This window comes from Dendrobates tinctorius, unplaced genomic scaffold (genome assembly GCF_039654945.1).
Source record: "Dendrobates tinctorius isolate UK_male_01 unplaced genomic scaffold, ASM3965494v1 ptg000285l, whole genome shotgun sequence".
In the NCBI taxonomy this organism is placed as follows: domain Eukaryota; kingdom Metazoa; phylum Chordata; class Amphibia; order Anura; family Dendrobatidae; genus Dendrobates; species Dendrobates tinctorius.
In genome coordinates, this window is record NW_027361952.1 from 845,711 (window position 1) to 872,770 (window position 27,060).

Consider the following 27,060-nt stretch of genomic DNA (forward strand, 5'->3'; position numbering starts at 1 on the left):
AATTCTTCTACTTCCTTTTTTTACATTCTTCTTCTTCTTCCTTTTCTTACATTCTTCATATTCTTCTTATTCAACAATTATTATTCTACATATTCAACTTCTTCATCTTCTTCCTATTCTTCTTCATCATATTCTTGTTTGTGTCAGGCATTCCTGTAGTTGTTATCTAGAAAAGTTAGAAGTTTACACCTTCCGTTCTGCCTGTCACAAAAGATTTACAACAGGATTTGTCCGCGTTCAGTTTGGCCTGCAGCAGCAGGCCTTTTCCAGGGGCACCACGAGGAGGAACGGACTCACCCCCATACACTGCTTAGTCTTCTTCTGCTTATAAATAAGATAATATCATTTGCTCAGAGTATTAGTCTTATGCTTAATGTTCTTCTGCTTTGTTTTTTTATGCTTCTTTGTCTTCTCTCTCTTGTTGTTCTGCATCTTGGTGGTTGTCTTCCTGTTCTTTGTCCTCTTGAACCAGCTGACTGTACTGGCACCCGGAGGGGCAGCAGAAGGAACAAGAGCCAATGGCACTACCGAGGACCAGCTGACGGTGCTGGAACCCGGTTACTAAGCAGGAGGTACCTGTGCTACAAAGCACTACCAAGGACCAGCAGACGTTGCCGGAACTCGGATACCGAGATGGAGGCACCTAGGCCAAAGGCTCTGACGAGAACCAGCTGACGGTGCTGGAACCCGGAGGGGTAGCATAAGCTGCAAGAGCAAATGGAAATAGCGAGGACCAGCTGACAGTGCTGGCACCCGGAGGGGCAGCAGAAGGAATAAGAGCCAATGGCACAACCGAGGACCAGCTGACGGTGCTGGAACCCGGTTACTAAGCAGGAGGTACCTGTGCTACAAAGCACTACCAAGGACCAGCAGACGTTGCCGGAACTCGGATACCGAGATGGAGGCACCTAGGCCAAAGGCTCTGACGAGAACCGGCTGACGGTGCTGGAACCCGGAGGGGTAGCATAAGCTGCAAGAGCAAATGGAAATAGCGAGGACCAGCTGACAGTGCTGGCACCCGGAGGGGCAGCAGAAGGAATAAGAGCCAATGGCACAACCGAGGACCAGCTGACGGTGCTGGAACCCGGTTACTAAGCAGGAGGTACCTGTGCTACAAAGCACTACCAAGGACCAGCAGACGTTGCCGGAACTCGGATACCGAGATGGAGGCACCTAGGCCAAAGGCTCTGACGAGAACCAGCTGACGGTGCTGGAACCCGGAGGGGTAGCAGAAGTTACCCCTGAAAAGCAAAGTTGGCATGCCGCAAGCTGGCCGCAGCTACCGAATCACACAGTCCTACAGGGGGTGCTTGTCCTACTGGCACTACGGAACAAGCCTTTCTTACCAGAACCCGCAGTCCACATAGGAAGCACCTAAACTGCTGGCACCCTAGCCTCGGCTAACCCAACCGCAACACGACATGGCAACTTGGGGTGGCAAACTGACATTGACACTTCCCGGAAACAGCAGGCAGGGCTGGAACCAAGCTGGGCAGGAGGGAGTACCCGTGCCAAAGTCAGTTATGAGCAGCAACTGGCGATGTTGGAGCCCAGGACAAGCACTTAGCAGGCTGAGGCCTGATGTGCTGTCAATTGGGAGGCAGCAGGACAGATTGCCATCAAAACAGCAGGGGAACAGCTGACGTTACTGAACCCCACAAACACAGGAGCTAGTGTTTTACTCTGTGAAGACGGCACTTCAGAGCAACAACTGGCTGTGTTGAAGCCCAGGGACAAGCACGGAGCAGGCTGAGGCTGCATTGAAGAAATTTTAAGATCGGTTGTAGACTTCTACTAATTTTAACCAAGCTCCACTTAGGCCTGTGGCTTCACTGATTTTCGTATTTCCCCTGTCCTCCAACCCCGCCAGTTACAGCTCCGAAGTGGCGTCTGCAAAATCCACACTTGTTCCTGTGTAACAGGTGTTCAGTCCGGTCAGTTAATCCCCTGATGTGTGTCCGGCAATGTCGCCTGCTCTGTCCACATTCCCATAACTAGTTATGTGAATGTGGACAGAGCAGGCGACATTGCCGGACACACATCAGGGGATTAACTGACCGGACTGAACACCTGTAACACAGGAACAAGTGTGGATTGTGCAGACGCCACTTCGGAACTGTAACTGGCGGGGTTGGAGGACAGGGGAAATACGAGAGACAGTGGAGCCACAGGCCTAATTGGAGCACGGTTAAAAATCAGTAGCGGTACGACTGTGTAGGCAGCAGGAGACTTTGCCATCCACACAGCAGGGGATCAGCTGACGTTACTGAACCCCACTGAGACACGGGAGCAAGTGTCTCTTTCCGTGTGGACGGCACTTCCGAGCTACAACTGGCTGTGTTGAAGCCCAGGAAATAGGAGGGTGTAGGCAGAGGCCTACTGTATTTGGAATGTGGTGACAGCAGGAGAGACTGCCATCCACACAGCAGGGGATCAGCTGACGTTACTGAACCCCACTGAGACACGGGAGCAAGTATCTCTTTCCGTGTGGACGGCACTTCCGAGCTACAACTGGCTGTGTTGAAGCCCAGGAAATAGGAGGGTGTAGGCAGAGGCCTACTGTATTTGGAATGTGGTGACAGCAGGAGAGACTGCCATCCACACAGCAGGGGATCAGCTGACGTTACTGAACCCCACTGAGACACGGGAGCAAGTATCTCTTTCCGTGTGGACGGCACTTCCGAGCTACAACTGGCTGTGTTGAAGCCCAGGAAATAGGAGGGTGTAGGCAGAGGCCTACTGTATTTGGAATGTGGTGACAGCAGGAGAGACTGCCATCCACACAGCAGGGGATCAGCTGACGTTACTGAACCCCACTGAGACACGGGAGCAAGTATCTCTTTCCGTGTGGACGGCACTTCCGAGCTACAACTGGCTGTGTTGAAGCCCAGGAAATAGGAGGGTGTAGGCACAGGCCTACTGTATTTGGAATGAGGTGACAGCAGGAGAGACTGCCATCCACACAGCAGGGGATCAGCTGACGTTACTGAACCCCACTGAGACACGGGAGCAAGTATCTCTTTCCGTGTGGATGGCACTTCCGAGCTACAACTGGCTGTGTTGAAGCCCAGGAAATAGGAGGGTGTAGGCAGAGGCCTACTGTATTTGGAATGAGGTGACAGCAGGAGAGACTGCCATCCACACAGCAGGGGATCAGCTGACGTTACTGAACCCCACTGAGACACGGGAGCAAGTATCTCTTTCCGTGTGGACGGCACTTCCGAGCTACAACTGGCTGTGTTGAAGCCCAGGAAATAGGAGGGTGTAGGCACAGGCCTACTGTATTTGGAATGAGGTGACAGCAGGAGAGACTGCCATCCACACAGCAGGGGATCAGCTGACGTTACTGAACCCCACTGAGACACGGGAGCAAGTGTCTCTTTCCGTGTGGACGGCACTTCCGAGCTACAACTGGCTGTGTTGAAGCCCAGGAAATAGGAGGGTGTAGGCAGAGGCCTACTGTATTTGGAATGAGGTGACAGCAGGAGAGACTGCCATCCACACAGCAGGGGATCAGCTGACGTTACTGAACCCCACTGAGACACGGGAGCAAGTGTCTCTTTCCGTGTGGACGGCACTTCCGAGCTACAACTGGCTGTGTTGAAGCCCAGGAAATAGGAGGGTGTAGGCAGAGGCCTACTGTATTTGGAATGTGGTGACAGCAGGAGAGACTGCCATCCACACAGCAGGGGATCAGCTGACGTTACTGAACCCCACTGAGACACGGGAGCAAGTGTCTCTTTCCGTGTGGACGGCACTTCCGAGCTACAACTGGCTGTGTTGAAGCCCAGGAAATAGGAGGGTGTAGGCAGAGGCCTACTGTATTTGGAATGAGGTGACAGCAGGAGAGACTGCCATCCACACAGCAGGGGATCAGCTGACGTTACTGAACCCCACTGAGACACGGGAGCAAGTATCTCTTTCCGTGTGGACGGCACTTCCGAGCTACAACTGGCTGTGTTGAAGCCCAGGAAATAGGAGGGTGTAGGCAGAGGCCTACTGTATTTGGAATGAGGTGACAGCAGGAGAGACTGCCATCCACACAGCAGGGGATCAGCTGACATTACTGAACCCCACTGAGACACGGGAGCAAGTGTCTCTTTCCGTGTGGACGGCACTTCCGAGCTACAACTGGCTGTGTTGAAGCCCAGGAAATAGGAGGGTGTAGGCAGAGGCCTACTGTATTTGGAATGAGGTGACAGCAGGAGAGACTGCCATCCACACAGCAGGGGATCAGCTGACGTTACTGAACCCCACTGAGACACGGGAGCAAGTGTCTCTTTCCGTGTGGACGGCACTTCCGAGCTACAACTGGCTGTGTTGAAGCCCAGGAAATAGGAGGGTGTAGGCAGAGGCCTACTGTATTTGGAATGAGGTGACAGCAGGAGAGACTGCCATCTCCACAGCAGGGGAACAGCTGGCAGTGCTGAACCCCACTAACACTTGAACGAATGTGTTTGGCTCTGTGGAGATGACACTTCTGAACACCAACTGACGCTGTTGGAGCCCAGGATTAGGCGAGGAGCAGGCTGGGGCCTGTTGCTTTTGGCAGGTGAAGGCAGCAGGAGACTTGCCATCTCCACAGCAGGGGAACAGCTGGCAGTGCTGAAACCCACTAACACTCGAACGAATGTGTTTGGCTCTGTGGAGATGTCACTTCTGAACACCAACTGACGCTGTTGGAGCCCAGGATTAGGCGTGGAGCAGGCTGGGGCCTACTGGATTTTGGCAGGTGTAGGCAGCAGGAGACTTGCCATCTCCACAGCAGGGGAACAGCTGGCAGTGCTGAAACCCACTAACACTCGAACGAATGTGTTTGGCTCTGTGGAGACGACACTTCTGAACACCAACTGACGCTGTTGGAGCCCAGGATTAGGCGAGGAGCAGGCTGGGGCCTGTTGCTTTTGGCAGGTGAAGGCAGCAGGAGACTTGCCATCTCCACAGCAGGGAAAAAGCTGGCAGTGCTGAACCCCACTAACACTCGAACGAATGTGTTTGGCTCTGTGGAGACGACACTTCTGAACACCAACTGACGCTGTTGGAGCCCAGGATTAGGCGAGGAGCAGGCTGGGGCCTGTTGCTTTTGGCAGCTGAAGGCAGCAGGAGACTTGCCATCTCCACAGCAGGGGAACAGCTGGCAGTGCTGAACCCCACTAACACTTGAACGAATGTGTTTGGCTCTGTGGAGACGACACTTCTGAACACCAACTGACACTGTTGGAGCCCAGGATTACGCATGCCGCATGCAGAGGCCAATGGGCAGCGGTTTTTATGGAGGTTGTTGACTACTACTGATTCTAACCATGCTCCACTTAGGCCTCTGGCTCCACTGTCTCTACTATTTACCCTGGCCTCCAACCCCGCCAGCTACATCTCTGAAGTGGCGTCAGCACAATCTACACTTGTTCCTGTGTTACTGGTGCTCAGTCCCGTCAGTTGATCCCCTGATGTTTGTCCGGCAAGTTCGCCAGCTCTGTCCTCATTCCCACTACTGGTTATGGGAATGTGGACAGAGCAGGAGACCTTGCCGGACACACATCAGGGGATAAACTGATGGGACTGAGCCACAGGAACACAGGAACAAGTGTAGATTGTGCTGACGCCACTTCAGAGATGTAGATGGCGGGGTTGGAGGTCAGGGGAAATAGTAGAGACAGTGGAGCCAGAGACCTAAGTTGGGCACGGTTAAAAATCAGTAGTGGTTTGAATGTTGATGGAGCTGGTGACTTTGCCGTCCACACAGCAGGGGATCAGCTGGCGTTACTGAACCCCACTAACACAGGAGCTAGTGTGTTTCTCTGTGCAGACGACACATCTGAGCGACAACTGGCTGTGTTGAAGCACAGGGATTATAGTTCAGGTGGTAGAAAAATGAACACACCAGCAGACCTGGATACAGTTGCCAACCACTAATTTAGTCTGTAAGAGGAATGGCAAAGTCTTTGGAGATCCAGGCCTTGTTCATTTTCAGAAAAGTCAGCCGGTCAACATTATCGGAAGATAGTCGCGTGCGACGGTCTGTTAGTACACCACCTGCGGCACTAAAGACACGTTCCGATAATACACTGGCAGCAGGGCAAGCCAGCACCTCCAATGCATACTGGCTAAGCTCTGGCCATGTATCCAGCTTAGAGACCCAAAACTTGAAGGGGGAAGAGCCATCTGGGAGTACAGCGACAGGGCAAGACATGTAGTCTGACACCATCTGACGGAAGCGTTGCCTCCTGCTGACTCGAGGCGTCGCTGATGGTGTAGACAATTGTGGTGGACACACAAAACTTTGCCACATTTGGGCCATAGTGGTCTTGCCTTGTGCTGCGGCGCTGCCTCTGCTCCCTCTTTGTGCAGAGTTTCCTCCACTGCCTCGACGCACAGAGCTGCTTTGTAAAGCACTAGCAACAATGCTGTCGGGTGGAATGGAAAACATTATGGACTGCACCAGTGACTCTTCGTACTCCCGCAGTTTACGCTCCGGGTTCAACGTTGGTATGAGCCTTTGTACGCTGTCCCGGTAGCGAGGATCTAGGAGGGTGTACACCCAATAATCAGCCGAGACGAGAATGTGGGCGATGCGGCGGTCGTTTCTCAGGCACTGCAGCATGAAATCAACCATGTGCTGCAGACTCCCAACTGCCAAAGAACCGCTGTCCCCTGTTTGAGGCGTGACCTCGGCCTGCTCTGCATCACCCCACCCTCGCTGTACATACTGAGTAGAGGTTTGTGTACCTCCCTCCTCTGGAGAGATGTCTTCCTCCTCCATCGACTCCTCCTCATCCTCCTCACAAAGTGTCCCCTGCCTAGGCCTTTGTGAGGAAACACGTAGCGCAGACTGTCCAGAAGCAGATGGCATTTGGGACTCCTCATCCTCCACCTCTTCCGAAACCTCATCCCTTAGTGCTTGCAGTGTTTGTTGAAGCAGGCAGATAAGGGGAACAGTCATGCTGACTAGTGCATCATCTGCACTCGCCATCCGCGTGGATTCATCGAAGGCACGCAAAACGAGGCAGATGTCCTTCATAGAGGCCCACTCAATGGTGCTGAAGTGTGAACGGCGCACAGTGCGACTTGTTTGCGCCTGATGCAGCTGGTACTCCATGACTGCTGCCTGCTGCTCACACAACCGCTCCAACATATGTAACGTTGAATTCCACCGGGTGGGTAGGTCACATATGATGCGATGTTCCGGAAGGCCAAATCGTCGCTGCAGAGCAGCGAGGCGCGATCTTGCCGTGCTGGAACGTCGCAAGTGAGCGCACTCTATGCGGACCTTGTGCAACAGTGCATCAAGATCCGGATAGTCCCTCAGAAAGCTCTGCACGACCAAGTTAAGCACATGTGCCAGACATGGGATGTGTGTGAGGTTGCCTAGGCCAAGAGCTGCCACCAGATTTCGGCCATTGTCACACACTACCAAGCCCGGCTGGAGATTCGCTGGCCCAAACCACACATCGCTCTCCAGCTTGATAGCATTCCAGAGCTCCTGCGCTGTGTGGCTTCGATTCCCCAAAGAAATTAATTTGAGTACAGCCTGTTGACGTTTGGCCACGGCTGTGCTCATATCGGTCGTAACAGGCTCCTGCTCTGCTGTTTCTGAGGAACTTGAGTAGGAGGAGGAGTCTATGTGTACAGACTGGAGTCCTGCAATCCGTGGCGTTGGAAGAACACGTACAGCGCCACTCTCCAGATCTGTACCCGGCTCCACAACATTGACCCAGTGGGCAGTGAGGGAAAGGTATCGTCCCTGTCCATGGTTACTGGTCCACGCATCGGTGGTCAGGTGGACCTTGCTACTAACGGCGTTTAGTAGCGCATGTTTTATTTTGCCCTCAACATGTTTCTGCAGGGCAGGGACGGCTCGCCTGCTGAAATAAAAGCGGCTGGGCACGTTGTATTGGGGGACTGCCAATGCCACTAAGTCCCGGAAGGTGTCAGTGTCCACCAGCCTGAATGACAGCATTTCAACTGCCAGAAGTTTGGCAATGCCAGCATTCAGAGACTGTGCTCGGGGATGGTTTGCCGAGTAAGGGCGCCTTTTATCCCATGCCTGTGCTACCGATGGCTGTGATGGATGGGAACGTGCTGCTATGGGTGGAATCTGACAGGGTCTCCGGACAACAGTGGCAGAGGTTCTTCCTTGGCGATCCTGTGAGGAAGCCGAACCAGCAGTGTGTGAGCTGGAGGAAGAGGCCCCAACACGAACTGAAGAGGTGGTAGGTGGTGCTGTACGTTGGCCTACGTCTTCAGGGTGTCTCTGCAACTCCAACTCGTGCTTGGTGCGCACATGTTTCCACATATTTGTGGTATTGAGGTTGCTGACATTTCTCCCTCTTTTGACTATCTGATGACACAGCTTGCATTTGACAAAGCAAATGTCATCTGCAACTGTGTCAAAAAAGGACCACGCACTGCAACTCTTGGGAGCGCCCGGTTTGCCTTTGGAATGAGGAATGCTCCTAACGGGTGCCGAAGTGGAGGGTACAGGCAACCAAGTCTTCCCCCTCCCTCTGCCTCCTGTTTTGGCCGGTAGGGGAATCTCTTCCTCCGAGCTGCTCCCACCACCTTCCTGTTCCTCACGCCATGATGGGTCAAGGAATCATAGAATCGTAGAGTTGGAAGGGACCTCCTGGGCCATCTGGTCCAACCCCCTGCTCAAAGCAGGATTCGCTAAATCATCCCAGTCAGATGTCTGTCCAGCCTCTGTTTGAAGACTTCCATTGAAGGAGAACTCACCACTTCTCGTGGCAGCCTGTTCCACTCATTGATCACTCTAACTGTCAAAAAGTTTTTTCTAATATCTAATCTGTGTCTCCTCCCATTCAGTTTCATCCCATTGCTTCTAGTCTTTCCTTGTGCAAATGAGAATAAAGTTGATCCTTCTACAATGTGACAGCCCTTTAGATATTTGTAGACAGCTATTAAGTCTCCTCTCAGTCTTCTCTTTTGCAAACTAAACATTCCCAAATCCTGCAACCTTTCCTCATAAGACAGGGTTTGCAGACCGGTCACCATTCTGGTCGCTCTTTTCTGAACTTGCTCCAGTTTGTTGATGTCTTTTTTAAAATGTGGTGCCCAAAACTGGACACAATATTCCAGATGAGGTCTGACCAAAGAGGAGTAGAGGGAAATAATGACTTCACGTGATCTAGACTGTATGCTTCTGTTAATACATCCTAGAATTGCATTTGCCTTTTTTGCTGCTGCATCACACTGTTGACTCATATTCAGTCTGTGATCTATTAGTATACCCAAGTCTTTTTCACATGTGCTGTCACTTAGCCCTATTCCTCCCATTCTATATATGCTTTTTCCATTTTTATTGCCCAGATGTAGTACTTTGCATTTCTCCCTGTTAAAAACCATTCTGTTAGTTGCTGCCCACTTCTCCAGTTTATTTAAATCTTTTTGAATCCTCTCTCTCTCTTCTCTAGTATTAGCTATCCCTCCTAGCTTTGTGTCATCAGCAAATTTAATCAGTTTACCCGCAATTCCTTCATCTAAATCGTTGATAAAGATGTTGAACAATACAGGGCCCAGGACAGAGCCCTGTGGTACCCCACTTGAGACATTCTTCCAACTGGATGTGCAGCCATTTACGACCACTCTTTGGGTCCGATCACTAAGCCAGTTATGAATCCACCTAACAGTTGCCTTGTCCATTCCATACTTAATCATTTTTTCAATAAGGATTGTATGAGAGACTTTGTCAAATGCTTTGCTGAAGTCAAGATATACTATATCTACAGCATTTCCTTGATCTACCCAATCAGTGATACCGTCATAGAAGGAAATTAAGTTAGTCTGACATGACTTATTAGTTACAAACCCATGCTGACTCTGTTTAATCACTTCATTTTTATCCAGGTATTGACATACATGTTGTTTAATAATTTGTTCAAAGATCTTTCCTGGTATAGAAGTCAGACTCACCGGCCTATAGTTACCTGGGTCCACCTTCTTCCCCTTTTTGAAGATAGGAACAACATTTGCTCTTCTCCAGTCTTCTGGCACTTCTCCTGTTCTCCAAGAATTTTCAAAGATTATAGAGAGGGGTTCAAAAATTTCTTCTGCTATCTCCTTCAGTACTCTGGGGTGTAATTCATCTGGACCTGGAGACTTGAATTCATTTAGGCTAGCTAAGTGTTTCCTCACTATCTTTCTGTTTATAGATATCCTGGATTCTTCTATTCCCTTAATAGGACAGTGAATAACAGTTGATGTTACATTTCCTTTCTGAGAGAAAACAGATGCAAAATAGGAATTTAAAAGTTCAGCCTTCTCAACATCCTGTCTTACCATTTCATCATTTTCATCCTGTAAAAATCCTATAGCATCTTTGACTTTTCTTTTACTTTTGACATATCCCCAAAATCCTTTATTATTGCTTTTGACATCTCTTGCAAGTCTCAATTCATTTTCAGCTTTAGCTAATCTGATTTGTGCCCTGCAGGTTCTGCAGACAGCATTATATTCTTCTTTAGATATGCCTCCCTCTTTCCATTTTATAAACATTTTTTTCTTCCTTTTTAGCATGTGCTTAAGTTCTGTGTTCATCCATCCTGGTTTCCTTAACTGCTTCCTATTCTTCCCTCTTTTCGGAATTGTTAACAACTGTGCTTTGAGAATTTCATTTTTCAAGATTTCCCATCCTTCCTGGACATTTTTGTCTTTAAGGATATCCAGCCATTGGATCCCTCCAATTCTCTTTCTGAATCCCTTAAAATCTGCCTTTCTGAAATCTAACCTTGATGTCTGAGTCTTCACAGGTCTTCCGCCTCTAGTTATCCAAAATTCTAAAATAGCATGGTCGCTACCTCCTAGGGTCCCAGCCACTTTTACCTCCTCAACCATTTCCTCCCTGTTTATAAGGATTAGATCCAAGGTAGCAGTTCCCCTTGTTTTCTCCCTTACCTTTTGGAAGATAAAGTTGTCAGCAAGAGAGGATAAGAATTTCCTTGACCTGTTAGTTTTGCCTGAGAGAGATTCCCAACAAATGTCTGGATAGTTGAAATCTCCCATGACAACTATGTCATATTTTTTGGAGAACTTGGCCATTTGATGCATAAAGAGTTCATCCATAGCTTCAGCTTGCACAGGCGGCCTGTAGTAAATGCCTACAATGGTGTCCTTTCCATTGTTCTGTCCTTGTATTCTTACCCAAACAGTTTCCACAGAACTCCCAGTCTCTGAAGCTTCAATCTCTGTGCAGATATACGCGTTTCTAACATACAATGCGACACCCCCTCCTCGTTTATCAAGTCTGTTTCTTGCAAATAAATTGTATCCTTCTAGTCTTGTATTCCAATCATGTGTATTGTCCCACCAAGTTTCAGTGATTCCAATGACATCATATTTCTTTTCCTGTGTTAGTAGTTCCAATTCTCCTTGTTTGTTGCCCATGCTTTGTGCATTAGTATAGAAACATTTTAGTTTGTGATTGGTTTCTCTTTCTCCAATATTTTTATTAATTAGATTCTTTCGTCTTTGTTCTTCCTTTCCACTTCTAATAGCAGAGTTCTCAATAGCATTTGTCAGGTGTATGGCTTTTTCTGGTCTTTTGCTTCCCTTCCCATGTTGTTCTAGTTTAAAGCTCTCCTTACAAGTGTAGCAAGGCGACTTCCAAATACATGCTTACCAGTCTTCGTAAGGTGCACCCCATCTCTAGCAAGTAGTCCATCGTATAAGTAGTTCACTCCGTGATCCAGAAATCCAAATCGTTGCTGACGGCACCATCGACGTAGCCAGTTGTTCACCTGCAGAATCTTATTCCACCTCCTTGTTCCATGGCCATCCACTGGGAGGATGGAAGAGAAGACCACCTGCGCTCCCAGTTCTTTCACTTTCTTGCCTAAGTCTTCAAAGTCTCTGCAGATGGTTTCCAGGTCGTTTCTTGCAGTGTCATTTGTCCCCACATGTAGTAGCAGGAATGGGTAGTCATCTGTAGGTCTGAAGAGTCCTGATATCCTGTCAGACACATCTTTAATTTTTGCACCTGGAAGACAACACATTTCTCTTGAAGTTATATCCGGTCTGCAGATAGCGGCCTCAGTTCCTCTCAACAGGGAATCCCCCATGACCACCACTCTCCGTTTCTTCTTCACAACATTTTTCTTTCTCCATCCAGGAGGACTTTGAAGGCGTACAAGGTTGCTGCTTGTTGGCAAAGTCTTATCCTGATGTATTTCTTCATTGTTTTCCTGCGTGAGAGCCTGGTATTGGTTTCTGAGCAGTATGGGTGCTGACTGCCTCCTGATCCTCCTGCTTCTCTGGGTCACATGTCTCCATTCCTCTGTTTCTTCAGGTGCACTTCGAATTTCTTCTCTTTCTGTAACATGAAGAGATAATTCTGTTCTGTCCAAGAACTCTTCACCTTCCTTAATGATCTTCAACGTAGCTAACCTCTCTTCGAGATTTTGCAACTTTTCCTCCAACAGGGACACAAGCTTGCATTTGTGGCATGTGAAGTTTGGCTTTTCCACTGGTAAGTCTGTGAACATGTAGCAAGAAATGCAGCTCACCAAATGGCTCCTGGCCTCTTCCATCTTGAGATTTCTTAAAAACGATGAAAGATGAGCCCAAATTCGCGCGCCGATAGGTTTTCCGATTTCCTCTTTTCAGCTGCAACGGCCAAAACCCAGTGATTGTTGAGCTCGCGGAGACTCTTCACTTATCCCAGAAGGCACTGGGAATATGCAAATGATCTCCTCAAGACTCTTCCCCTGATTTTCCGATTTCCTCTTTTCAGCTGCAACGGCCAAAACCCAGTGATCGTTGAGCTCGCGGAGACTCTTCACTTATCCCAGAAGGCACTTGGAATATGCAAATGATCTCCTCAAGACTCTTCCCCTGGTTTTCCGATTTCCTCTTTTCAGCTGCAACGGCCAAAACCCAGTGATCGTTGAGCTCGCGGAGACTCTTCACTTATCCCAGAAGGCACTTGGAATATGCAAATGATCTCCTCAAGACTCTTCCCCTGGTTTTCCGATTTCCTCTTTTCAGCTGCAACGGCCAAAACCCAGTGATTGTTGAGCTCGCGGAGACTCTTCACTTATCCCAGAAGGCACTGGGAATATGCAAATGATCTCCTCAAGACTCTTCCCCTCTTCCCCTCATCATCTTCCCTCCCCTCTTCAAACAGCTGCTTCTCCGGGGTTGTCTCGCCAGCACCGTACGAACCAGAAAGTGGCAACTGAGTCTCGTCATCATCTGATGCGTACTGAGGTGTGCTGACCATAGGCACTGGCCCACTCGCCTCTTCAGATTCAGAGGGACAAAGAAGTTGCGCATCACTGCATACTCCCTCTTCTTCACATTCAGGAATGCTGCTTGGCTGGCCCCCTCTTTCCAAGCCAACAGATTCCGAGAACAGAAGTAGAGACTGTGATGGCTCCTGTCCATGTCTCTCTGACTGCCTGGGCACTTTGGCAGGTGGTGAAGAGACAGATGGTTGCTCTTCGGTGCTCTGATCCTGAGAGGATGCGGAAGTAATTGAAGTCGATGCGTTAGCTGCCATCCATCCGACAACGGCTTCAATTTGTTCCTCCTGCAGCAGTGGGGTACGTTGAGGTCCTACAAAGCTGCGCATAAAGGACTGTTGCCTGCTAAAACTGGGGGATGCTGATCCACTGGTGCCCGCAGCAGGCCCAAAATCCCCACGTCCTCTACCTGCAGAATCCCCACGTCCTCTCCCTGCAGAATCCCCACGTCCTCTCCCTGCTGAAACTCCACGCCCACGCCCACGCGCCTTACTCCCTGCCTTCTTCATCTTGCCAGACTGCTTAACATAGGCAGAAAAGTACAAAGGGGGGCCTTAGTGTGCTTATTCCTGAACAGCTGGTTACAGGTACAAGAAACACTAATTTTATGAAGTGTGTGTGTGTGGACTACACTTTAATAGGAGCTGATGTGGCCTACACAAGTTCCAAATGTAGTGTTTGGTGAACTTTTTTTGTGGTTTCTTTGTTGGAAACAAACTCAAAGTATGTGAACAAAGAATTGAAACTGATAGTATCACCAACTTTTTGGAGCTATTACAATGCAGGCAGGTAACCTACAATGCAAAAGATGAGGCTCCAAAAAAATTGGGTAATACTAATCTGGCTGCGCCGGCAGGGCACAAGCCAGAAAAAAAGGCTCCTCTATCTACTCCTATATAGTGTTTGCAACCAACCAATGTTGATGGATACGGATGGATGCACACTAATAGGAGAAGAAAAAATGAGCTGCACTCAAAGACAAATATGTGTGAGGCAGTGACGCACGTTGAGCGTCCTACAACCAGACGTAGCTGCAGGACACTCTACTCAGCGTGAGCTGCACTCACACACAGTCAGAGACCTCTCAGACAGCCGTCAACAGTGCAGCTAAGTGGGCACTGGCACTGACAGGCTGCAGAAAGGCTCCGCTGTGTACTCCTATATAGTGTTTGCAACCACCGTAGATGGAGACTGATGGATGCACACTAATAGAAGAAAAAATGAGCTGCACTCAAATAAAAATATGTGAGGCACTGACGCACGCTGAGCGTCCTACAGCCAGACGTAGCTGCAGGACACACTACTCAGCGTGAGCTGCACTCACACACAGTCAGAGACCTCTCTGACAGCCGTGAACAGTGCAGCAAAGTGGACACTAGCACTGAAAGGCTGCAGAAAGGCTCCGCTGTCTACTACTAGTGTTTGCAACCAACGTATATGGATACGGATGGAAGCACACTAGATTGAAATTATGTAAAAAATGCAGCTCAAAAAATAAAAGATGTATGAGGCAGCAGTGATCACACTGGGTGGCCTACAGCCTGACGTGGCTGCAGGACCCACTCCACAGCGTGAGCTGCACTCACACAGCCCTTGCAGACAGCTGTTAACACTGCTGCTAGGGCAAAGAAGGCTACAGTGGTGGTTTATGTAGCCTGGGTAAAGCACTAGATGTTTGGTGGAATCGCTATTTCTAACTGTCCCTCACAGTCTTCTACAGCAGCCTGTCCCTAACTGAATTCACAGCAGAGTGACCAGAAATGGCGGCTGCGGTGGCTTTTATAGTGCATCATGACATCATTTCGGCAGCCAATCACAGCCATGCCAATAGTTAACATGCCTACATGCCTAACAGGATGTGCCCACACTTCGGAGGATTCCCATTGGCTTAATCAAAGCAAGCAGGCTCATTGCATGATGGGAACTTCCGATTCCGATTCCGGAATCCGATATGACAAAAGTATCGGAAGTCAGTATCGGAATTCTGATACCGCTAATATCGGCCGATACCCGATACTTGCGGTATCGGAATGCTCAACACTAGTCATCAATATCAGTTTGGTGGAGGTCCAACACGTGGCACCCCCTTAATCAGCGATCAGCTCCTGCAGCAGCCAATTGTACATAGTATAAGGAGCTGCGGACAATTGATGGGTGAAGGTGCCGGGTCAAACTCCTTTACTGATCTGATATTATTGATCTATCATAAGGATGTCTGTGGCCTGAACAACCCATTTTAGAATACAGACTGAGCACAGTAAGTACAAAATGTACGGCGGTGTGCCCGATAAACAATGAAAAGGCTGCACTCAGCTGAGCAATGGGGGTGCCAGTAATAGGTCCCCCTATTGATCTGACATTGATGACCTTTTCTACACAGTCTAAGGAGGTGTTTACACTGCACGACCTGTGGCCACTAAATCATCACAAATCGGCATCATGTTTGCCGATTGGTGGTTGTTTAATAGCCTTTCCAGATAGATGATCCGACTGCTTTTCCTATGCTCACAACAATCCGGCAGCACATGTTCTGTTTACACACGACAATGTGCTCTTCAGAACAGCATTTTACTTGTTCATCAGGTGACAGCCTGTTTACACTGCCCGATTTTCGTGTAACGTTCCGCACAGGTGGGCATTGTCCGACTGTGAATGATTAGCAGCCTATTGATGGGAGATTTCAGGATTTTTGTTTTGCCATAAAACATATCAGGACACTGATGTCCCCCATTTCTGCTGCTCACAGTCTTTTTAGGACTTTTATTCCAACGTCATTGCTTTATTACTCAATTTTCTGCTTTTTTCTTCCACCAGACAGAAGTGCACAGTACAGAAATGTGGAGGGAGCTGTGCTGATCTTCTTACCCGGCCTGGCTGATATTCAGCAACTTTATGACCTTCTATCTTCTGACAAGAGGTTTAATGACAGGAGGAGGTAATGGACTGTAGAAAACTGCATTGTAGAGATTTGTACCACCCTGCATGGCGGCTGCACCAGGGCAGTGCACAGCACATTAACGCCGGCATCCTGCAACATAATGCTATGATGTGAGGCCTAGTCACTAAGCTTCACCCCAGGTCGCAGGGTTGTAGTAATGGTACCAGGCATTCAGGGCGCTGGCATTCACGTTGGCACTGTCCTGGTCCAGGAGTGTCAAAGTGGACGCCGGACCAAGGTAGTGCCAATCTTTTTGCTCATCTCTACTACATTGTATAACTACATTATATAATTATAATATTTCTCGGCTTCAGTAGTAGTGTTTGAAGACCTCCCTCTGCATCAGCGTGACATTGCAGAAGGTATTTGGCAGCAGCCTTTTCCAACTCTCCTATTGCAACCACTTGCATACTGTACCAAACAGAGCGTGCATATTCATAGCACTCTATAGTTACTCTAATGAGCTGAAATGTCACCACGTAGCCTAGTGTATCACACAGGGCAGTCTATTTATAGAGGAAACCAGGCTAAGTTACTTGCAAATTTTGGGTAGTTGATAAACCAGGTCCACAAACTGCCCTGAATGATCTCTAAATCGCCATTCCAGAATGGCTCTGTATTGGGATTGGCACCAGAGATTTTTCATAATATACTCTTCTTGAAAGAGAACCTGTCACCAGGTCAAAAGTAGCCAGTTTTTGCTTTTATTTCCTCCTTGCTGCTCCCCTTAGTACACCATTTTTTTTCCTTTTTGTAAATCCACCATACGAGTCCAAAGATATGGACCTTTTATATTTAGAGCTCATTTTGATGGGTTTTTACCAAGGGGGCGGTGCTCACAGGTTCCTCTGGGGCCTGTCTTATGGCTGCTGTGAGCCATGCCCCCTCGTAAAAACCATACAAATTAGCACTAAATAAAAAGGCCCATATCTCTAGAACAGTATGGCGGATTTAAAACAGTAAAAAATTGCAATAGTCAGAGGAGCAGCAGGAATAAAGTAAGAGCAAAATCTGGCCACTATTTTGATTTGGTGACATGTCATCTTAAAAGCATTTCACATATGGTACTGCTGATAAGCTGTTTTACTCATACTGTCATGTATCTGAGACTACATTGTTTGGGTCAATGCTTGTCTGTTTTTTTACTTTTAAGATACAAGTTGATAGCGCTGCACTCCATCCTTTCCAGTCAGGACCAGGCTGAAGCGTTCGTACTTCCGCCAGCAGGAACAAGAAAGGTAAAAATTTACAGGAAAATCAAAATAGATTTCCCAGATGTTTTATTTGGTTCTATACACTGGCATTATTGATGAGTGAACGTGCTGGAATAAGGTGTTATCTGAGCATGCTCAGGTGCTAACCGAGTGTATTCGGCGTGCTCAAAAAAATATGTTTGAGTCCCCGCGGCTGCATGTCTCGCAGCTGTTCGACAGTCGCAACACATGCAGGGATTGCCTGTTTGTCAGGTTATCACTCATCATGCGATACAAGTGCTATTCTTAGCTGTTTTACTTATATAATTGGGTTTACTCTTTAATGCCATGCCATTTATTCTTTTCTTTCCTCTTAATTACAGATTGTGCTGGCAACAAACATTGCTGAAACGGGCATCACCATCCCAGATGTGGTATTTGTCGTAGATGCTGGAAGAACTAAGGAAAATAGGTGACACGCATACATCCTTTTTTGTTTAAACTTTCCTTTATTATTTTTTTTTTTTTGGCAATTTCAACCTAAAAGAGTAAAAAAAGGGCCATCAAACACGAATCTATGATTGCTGCCTATTTGTGCTGATTTACCAGTCGGGGGTCAGGGAAAGCTGTGTATCCATTCCGATAATGGTGAAAAGTTGCCGTTGTTGCTCCTTTTTTAAGATTTAGACAGAAGAATCGTATGTGCTGTACTTTAATAAGCTGTGATTCTGGATCCTTCCTTTTAGATATCATGAAAGCAGTCAGATGAGTTCTCTGGTGGAGACCTTTATAAGTAAAGCCAGCGCACTGCAGCGGCAAGGACGGGCCGGTCGGGTCCGCGATGGCTTCTGTTTCCGACTGTACACCAAAGAAAGGTAAAGAAGCTCGTTCACAAAATATTGGTCTTGTGCAACTAATATCTGAAATGATAGTATAAACTTTCTCTTCTAGGTTGCCCACTATAGGGGGGTGTATTTAAAAAAAAAAAAAACCCTCCAGTTGTTTTTCTTAGCAGGATCTCATTCTCTGCCTATTTCTCAGCTTTCCTTGTGCTGTGGAAGCTACTAAGCTATAACCAAGCTTTCTTCTGCCTGCACACTTGCCTCAAGATGGAGGTCGTCCAAAATACTGACCACGTCCCAAGTACTGTACGACGGCTCTTCGGCAGTGCACGTTCCCAGGAGCCGTCCTGTTCGTTTCAGCAGTACGACGGAGGGGTTATATTCATTTGAATAGACTTTCCAAAAATTGTCACTGTGGCCCCTAAGCTATGATTGGGGAGGGTGGAGGAGAAAAGTCATAAATAGTGGTAGAGAAAAATGGAGCTGCCGCCCATCGCAACCAACGAGATTCCTGCTCTCATTTTTCAAAATCGTATGTAACCTTGGCACCACATGGACTTTTGGCGCCTCGTGGACTGCATTGCATGTCAATTATGAAGTTGCTATAATCTCCTAATGCCAGAGAAATGTAAGGAGTAAAACTAATTGGTTTTAAAGGGGTTGTCCACTGCTGACCGGTTACTTTTGATTGCACCACATTTGCTGAATGAAAAAAAAGATTTACCTCCCGAACTGCGCACACTTGTGATTTTGTGACCTTGGTTATGTCACGAGAGTGCTCGGGTCTATCGCCGGCACTTGGAGCCGAGGAGGTAAGTTTTTTTTTTTTTTCTTATTTTATTCAGTACCCCGCAAGCGTTAGTTGAGTAGTGGACAACCCATTTAAATGTATTGTTTTTTTACTATGTTTATGTGTATCTGTTTGGACACAATACATATTAGTAAATCACGTGACTTAGGTCATACATACAAGGCCAGGGCTTAGAGGTGGTGTATAAGGGGTTAAAAAAGTATTCCCATCTCCAAGATCCTATTCCAATATGTAGTAGGTGCAATAATAATATTAGCAAATGCCTCCAATTAGAAATGTAGTATAGTTCTTCTGGTTCGCTAATGTTGTTAATCTCATGTCCAGGGCATTGCAGAGGCTTGGGTATCCATGGTTTGGACCACTCATATAGTGACAGTTAGTTGTTAGTGGTTTCAACCATGGATGCCAAAGCTACTGCAATGCCCTGCACATGGGGTAAGCAACGTAACGAATCAGAAGAAGCATTACTACATTTATAATTGGAGGAGGTCTTTGCTTATATTATTATTACACCTACTACACATTGGGATAGGATCTTGGAGATGGGAATACCCCTTTAAGGAAGATTCAGGCTATGTGCACACGTAGCGTTTTAAAACGCTCACTAAAAACCGGACTCCTTCCCAGAAATAGCGCGTTTTTTTCCGCGTGATTTCACCGCGATTTTACCGCGATTATGATCGCAATTTTGCCGCGATTTTCGTGTGCGATATTCAAGCACTTTCCAAGCGATTTGAAGCATCGCTTGGAAAGTGATTGACAGGTTGGTCACACTCGTCAAACATAGTGTTTGACAAGTGTGACCAGGTTTTTACTATTGAGGCCGCCTATGCGGCATCAATAGTAAAAGATAGGATGTTAAAATGCTAATAAAAATCGGGGTATATTTACCTTCCGGCGTCCCGCGATGCATTCCCGGGCCTCAGCGTTCCCAGTAATGCCTTGCGAGACCTGTGATGACGTAGTCTCGCGTTGCTATAGCGATCTCGTGAGACCGCTAGAGTCACGCGAGACTACGTCATTACAGGGCCTTACCGCAAGGCATTACTGGGAATGCTAGGCCGGGAATGCAGCGCGGGACATCGGAAGGTAAATATACCCGATTTTTTATTTTTTATTCTTTTTTTTACAGGGGTATGGTACCCAGGGCCTGGAGGACAGTCTCCTCTCCTCCACACTGTGGGTACCAACCGCACATGAGACGCTTAACTTCCCGCATGGTGGGCATAGCCACATGCGGGAAGTAAGCGATTCTCATGCATTCCTATGGGTGCGGAATCGCGGCAATTCTTTGCGATTCCGCACAAAAGAATGAGCATGCTGCGATTTTTTTCCGCGATGCGATTCCGCCGCGGAAAAAAGCACATTAGCACAGCATGTGCGGAATGCCATAGGAATGCATGGGGGGCGTTCTGTACACGATTTTTAAGCGTTTTCGCGCCGAAAATCGCGGCAAAAACGCTTAAAAATCGCTATGTGTGCACATGGCCTTATAGAGTAGTAAAATCCAAGAAAATTTTACCCCATGTGAAGGGCAATGCAGTAGCTTAGGTATCCATGGTTATGTTACGACCACTAACAACTGTCACCGTATGAGTGATTGTAACCATGGATAACTAACCTACTTCAGTGCTCTGCACATAGGGTAAGAAACATAGCAAATCTGAAGACCAATACTACATTTCTAATTGGAGGTATTTGCTAATATTATTACACCTACTACATATTGGGATAGGATCTTGGAGATGGGAATACCTGTTTAAGAAAGTCACTAAACAGCAGTCATGTGAAATCTCAGTAACAGATAGTAGTCCGTCTTCCCGGGTCTGCTGCCTTTGTCTCTGTGTTTTAGCTGTAGCAATAATATCATGTCGACAGCGCACATCACCGCTGCAGCCAGTCGCTGAGCTCAGCAGCTTGTGTCTTTCTTTATCAGTATGACTGCAGCGGTGATGTGTGCTGTCACTGTGTGACGTACTGACAGCCAAAACAGAGTCAGGAGCCGGTGCTGGATCCAGGTGAGCAAGATCGGATTTTGTCATTGTACATGGCTGCTGCTGTTTGGGGAACACTTAGATTTTCTCAGGACTAACGACCCTCCTTACAGCCGCATCTCCTATAATGTTCTGCACATTCAATGTCACCTGCATGTTTCTCCTCACAGATTTCACAGCTTTATGGATTACTCCGTGCCAGAGATATTACGGGTGCCTTTAGAGGAACTTTGTCTCCACATCATGGTGAGGTCTGCCACATTACTAATCACAATGCAGAAGTCTGTAGACAATGTATCGCTGCCACCAGCGAGTAGACGTGGTGTTCCGGGGTTTTCAGCGTCTGTAGGATAGTTTCCTATGATAAATACAGAATGTCCTCCTTATCGGTCAGTGTTCACACTACAAACCAGGCTCTGACCTGGAGGCTGTAACCAAAGGCCGTTTTTTTTGTTCCTATCACTGGGAACGGATCCATCGTACGACGGACACAAATGGCTCCCGACAGACTGCAGCGCCCATAAGTGGGTTTGTTGAGTTTCTATTTTGGCGGCGTCCATCATTTTACTGGAGGTGCTAGGGCAACTTTCTGCTTTTTGTTCTTTTTGGTGAAAATGACAGAACCAGCGATGGAGGCTTGAACCCGGCCTCACTATTAGTAATAACATTATATTAATTCTTCGCTGGCTCGGATATAAGCTGAGGACCAACGCTCCATGGCTCAAATCTTAACCTCTTCCCGACCGCCCACAGTAGATAAACGTTGGCGCTTGCTGGGCTTTGTGCAGCGCCGACGTTTATCTACTGTCGGCGGTTTTGTGCCCCCCGGGACCCCCTCATACCTTATAACGCGGGGATCCCGGTGCACAATGCATGCTGGGACCCCCGACGTCATCGAGACCTGATTGGTTCAGGTCCTGATGAAGTCGCGTCACAGCAGCCAATGAGAGAGCTCGCTGGGAAAGCTGCTTGTTTCCCGGCGATCTCCCTCATTATAACGCGACTTCTCCTCTGCGCTCATGCTGACAGATGAGCAGAGGTGAAGCAGCGTTACACTGTGACTAGATCGCTGCCTGGCACATCTGATCGCTGCCTGGCACAGCTGTGTCAGGCAGCGATCTTGTCACACAGTAACGCTGCTTCTCCTCTGATCATCTGTCAGTGTGAGATCAGAGGAGAAGTGGCGTTACTATGTGCCGGGCAGCGATCTTGTCACACAGTAACGCTGCTTCTCCTCTGATCATCTGCCAGTGTGAGATCAGAGGAGAAGTGGCGTTACTATGAGTCAAAAATACAAAAAATAAAAAACACAAAAATAAAAAAAAAAGTAAAGAAAAAAAAAAGCAGGTAGGCAGGTTAGGGCTAGGGTTAGGGCTAGGGTTAGGGTTAGGGCTAGGGTTAGGGCTAGGGTTAGGGGTGTGTTGGGGTTAGGGTTGGAATTCGAATTGGGGGTTTCCACTGTTTAGGTACATCAGGGGCTCTGTAAATGCAATATGACGCCCGCAGACCATTCCATCAAAGTCTGCATTCCAGAACGTCACTACTTCCCTTCCGAGCCCCACCGTGTGCCCAAACAGTGGTCCCCCCCCACATGTGGGGTACCAGCGTACTCAGGACAAATTGGACAACAACTCTTAGGGTCCAATTTCTCCTGTTACCCTTGTGAAAATAAAAATTGGGAGCTAAAAGATCATTTTTGTGGAAAAAAAAATGATTTTTTTATTTTCACGGCTCTACATTATAAACTTTAGTGAAACACTTGGGGGTTCAAAGTGCTCACCACACATCTAGATAAGTTCCTTGGGGGGGTCTAGTTTCCAAAAAGGGGTCACTTGTGGAGGATTTCCACTGTTTAGGCACATCAGGGGCTCTGCAAACGCGACATGACACCCGCAGACCATTCCATCAAAGTCTGCATTCCAAAACGTCACTACTTCCCTTCCGAGCCCCACCGTGTGCCCAAACAGTGGTCCCCCCCCACATGTGGGGTACCAGCGTACTCAGGACAAATTGGACAACAACTCTTAGGGTCCAATTTCTCCTGTTACCCTTGTGAAAATAAAAATTGGGAGCTAAAAGATCATTTTTGTGGAAAAAAAATGATTTTTTATTTTCATGGCTCTACGTTATAAACTTCTGTGAAGCACTTGGGGGTTCAAAGTGCTCACCACACATCTAGATAAGTTCTTTAAGGGGTCTAGTTTCCAAAATGGGGTCACTTGTGGGGGTTTCCACTGTTTAGGCACATTAGGGGCTCTCCAAATGCGACATGGCGTCCTATCTCAATTCCAGCCAATTCTGCATTGAAAAAGTCAAACGGCACTCCTTCCTTTCTGAGCTCTGCCGTGTGCTCAAACAGTGGTTTAGCCCCACATACGGGGTATCGGCGTATTTGGGAGAAATTGCACAAAAAATTTTGTGGTTCATTTTCTGTTTTTACACTTGTGAAAATAAAAAAAATGGTTCTGAAGTAAAATGTTTGTGAAAAAAAGTTAAATGTTTATTTTTTCCTTCCACATTCCATTCATTCATGTGAAGCACCTGAAGGGTTAATAAACTTCTTGAATGTGGTTTTGAGTACATTGAGAGGTGCAGTTTTTAGAATGGTGTCACTTTTGTGTATTTTCTGTCATATTGACCCCCCAAACTCACTTCAAATGTGAGGTGGTCCCTAAAAAAAATGGTGTTGTAAATTTTGTTGTAAAAATGAGAAATCGCTGGTCAACTTTTAACCCTTATAACTTCAAAAAAAAAAAAATTATGTTTCCAAAATTGTGCAGATGTAAAGTAGACATGTGGGAAATGTTATTTATTAACTATTTTGTGCGCTATCACTCTCTGATTTAAGGGCATAAAAATTAAAAGTTTGAAAATTGCAAAATTTTCAAAATTTTTGCCAAATTTCGATTTTTTTAACATATAAGCGCAGTTCATATCTAAGAAATTTTACCACTATCCTGAAGTACAATATGTCATGAGAAAACAATGTCAGAATCAGCAGGATCCGTTGAAGCGTTCTAGAGTTATGGCCTCATAAAGTGACACTGGTCAGAATTGAAAAAATTGGCCTGGTCACGAAGGCAAAAACAGGCTCAGGCGCGAAAGGGTTAATATAAAAGCTCTAATCATTCAGTCACATGTAAAATAGCTCCCCAATTACAAGGAAGAGTAATAATATATGCATTATATGCAAATATTGCTTTTGTCAATCTGAGCTGCAGTACCAGGCACTGCCCATGGACAGAAGTGGCGCTGTTTCTGATAACGAAAGCCAACATTTTTACTAATTTCATACATAAAAAAAAACAAGGCTAATGAAATCACTGTTCTGTCTAATAGCAGTTCTGTGTTTGTTGCACACTGTGCTTTATTCTGATATCTGGTTCTTGTTCCTCTGTTGGTAATTCCAGAAGTGTGAGCTCGGCTCTCCGGAGGATTTCTTATCTAAGGCATTGGACCCTCCACAGCTCCTAGTCATCAGTAACGCCATGAGCTTACTGCGGAAGATCGGAGCCTGCGAGCTCGCTCAGCCCCGGCTCACTCCGCTAGGTCAGCACCTCGCCGCTCTGCCGGTCAATGTGAAGATTGGAAAGATGCTGATATTTGGGGCTATTTTTGGCTGTCTGGACTCAGTGGTAAGAATTTCTAATTTTGCCTTTTTTTTGTTACATGAGAACACGGGTTCATAGAACAGCAGATCTTGCAGTGGTAACTTGCAATTCCAGTCTTAATACATTTACTCTGTTGCCTCATTGGGGGACACAGAACCATGGGTGTTATGCTGCTGTCCACTAGGAGGCGACACTATGCATAATCTGAAAAAGATTAACTATGGCTCCTCCTCTGCTGTATACACCCCTGGACGGCGTCAGCCTTCTTCAGTTTTTGCTTAGTGTCGCAAGGAGGCACACCTAAAGGATTTTTCTCTTTTTTCCGTTTTTTTCTTCGGATGACAGATGAAGAAAAGTGGGTCTCCTCAGTGAGACTCCCGGCATGGGTCCTTCCTCGGCCCCCTATTATGGGGTGCCCAGTTGAAGTTGAGATGGCGGTTCCCCATGTCGCTCCTTCCCCAGTCCTGCGGGTGCTGGTTCGAAGTTTAGACCCCCCTCCTTCCCCAATTCCTTTTGGTCTTGGGTTGAGGTCGAGGCGAGGAAGAAGCCCCCTGACGGTGACAGCAGCACTCTCCCTAATCCCCCTCTGTGGGTATTAGGTTGAGACGCCGCAGGTAGGGTCTGTTCCATGGCATCCAGGGACCCCAGCTAGTTGCGGGCTCCTGTCGGGGCCGGGGGGAGTGCAGGCAGGCATAGCACATGCAGACACAGGGCTCTATGCTCCCCTGTGTCTGCGGCAGCATTAGTTTACAGCGTCTTAAGGGAACCCACCACAGGGCCCCGCTTCAGGTTGTGGCCCCACCGCTAGCCTGCGTTTCAATCTGGGGGGGTCCGGTAAAAATCCGACCCCCTCCGGTCTACCGCGCCTGCCTGGAGCCCTTCCTGGGCATAGAAATCTAATTTAGGCCGCGGCTTCGGCCTAGCTGAGGTCGCCGCCTCCTCTCCGCCCCCCGGCCCGCCCCCCCGGATGACAAATATGACACTCCACAGTGCCATAGAAGGGGCGGATCGAGGCAGAAAGGGCGCGTTTTTTCACATCTCTGCGCGCTCTTTCTCAGCTCTCCGCCCCCTTCTTCTCCCTCATCTCCTCACCATCTTCGCTGCAGCAGACGCTGTCCCATACAGCAGCAGCAACGCCAGCACACTGGTGGGGTAAGATCACAGCCGGGTTCTCTTTACTCGGCTGTGAATCCATATTACCTACAAGGTTTTCCTATAGCTCCCCTGCGTATTCACCCCTGTACAGTCCTCTGCTAGCCAGCCTCTGTGCACTATGCCGGGCTCAAGGAAAAGAACCAGGCAGGACTGTTTTTATGCTTTCTGCACAGTCTGCAAAGCCACTCTCCCCAGTGGCAGCACGTACCCGCACTGCAAGGATTGTATCCAAAGTACTGGGTCAGAGCCCCAGGAAGCCCCTATCATTGCTTCAGCGGCCGCTACCACGCCGGAATGGGTTACCTCGATGTCGCAGTCTATGACACAGTCCATAGATAATCTGACCTCCACATTACTCCAGGCTCTGCAGGGTCATGTCTTGCCTATGAGTCTTACCCAGCAAAGGGACAGCTCCACCCACCCACACGTCGCGTTCCTCTGCGTCATCCCATAGCACACGGTCATCCCCCTCCAGGGAGAGACATCGTGGTCCCAGGTAGCCTAGACCGTCCCCTACCAGAGACAGACAACGCAGATCTCCGCAAGAAGACCTCCGCCCCAGCTCATCCACCAGGGAACACCTGAGCGATACGCAGGATTCGGAAGGCATCTGTGACTCCGACTCAGACAATGAGACAGAGAGGTCTTTGGTCCCTTGTCCCCCTAGCAACACACCGCTAGTTGAGGACATAATCTCTTCCATCCATCGGTTGCTGGACATTTCCGATCCAACCCCGGAAGTCCCAGAACACAAGATTTGCTTTGAAGGTGTTCTGAAACCAACTAAGGTTTTCACTAACCACCCGGAATTTCAAACGATCCTTACCAAGCAGTTTGCACAGCCTGATAAAAAATTCACCAATCGTAAATATTTAGCAGCTAGGTACCCCTTCCCACAAAAGGACACCAAACAGTGGACAGATCCACCCGAAGTGGACCCCCCAGTCTCTAGACTAGCAGCACAGACCCTCCTCTCACTGCCAGATAGCTCAACCCTCAGGGACGCAGCAGACCGACAGGCAGAACGCATGGCTCGCCCAGTGTTCGAAGCGGCAGGGGCCTCCCTGGCCCCCGCGTTCCCTTCAGTTTGGGCGGCCACAGCCATTCTGGCTTGGGCCAAAACATTGCAAGATGGCCTTCAAACTTCAATTCCTGAGCTGTCGGACATTGCGGTTTAAATAGCAGTAGTAGCAGATTACATGCTTCATGCAGCCCTTCACTCCACAAGAGGTGTAGCGGGGATAGCAGCAAACGCCATCACAA

At 47.9% G+C, this 27,060-nt stretch overlaps 1 protein-coding gene across 4 annotated transcripts in view; it reads left to right on the top strand.

Moving 5' to 3' along the window:
- The window catches only part of DHX29 (DExH-box helicase 29), a 125,400-nt gene that overhangs the window by 54,972 nt on the left and 43,368 nt on the right, over positions 1-27,060 (top strand). For all 4 annotated transcript variants that reach the window (XM_073559940.1, XM_073559942.1, XM_073559943.1 and 1 more), the window contains exons 17-22: positions 16,068-16,188; positions 17,345-17,429; positions 17,768-17,856; positions 18,131-18,259; positions 21,202-21,277; positions 24,442-24,666. In XM_073559940.1, coding sequence (XP_073416041.1) covers positions 16,068-16,188; positions 17,345-17,429; positions 17,768-17,856; positions 18,131-18,259; positions 21,202-21,277; positions 24,442-24,666 — 725 coding nt within the window. The remainder of the gene's footprint in view (positions 1-16,067; positions 16,189-17,344; positions 17,430-17,767; positions 17,857-18,130; positions 18,260-21,201; positions 21,278-24,441; positions 24,667-27,060) is intronic.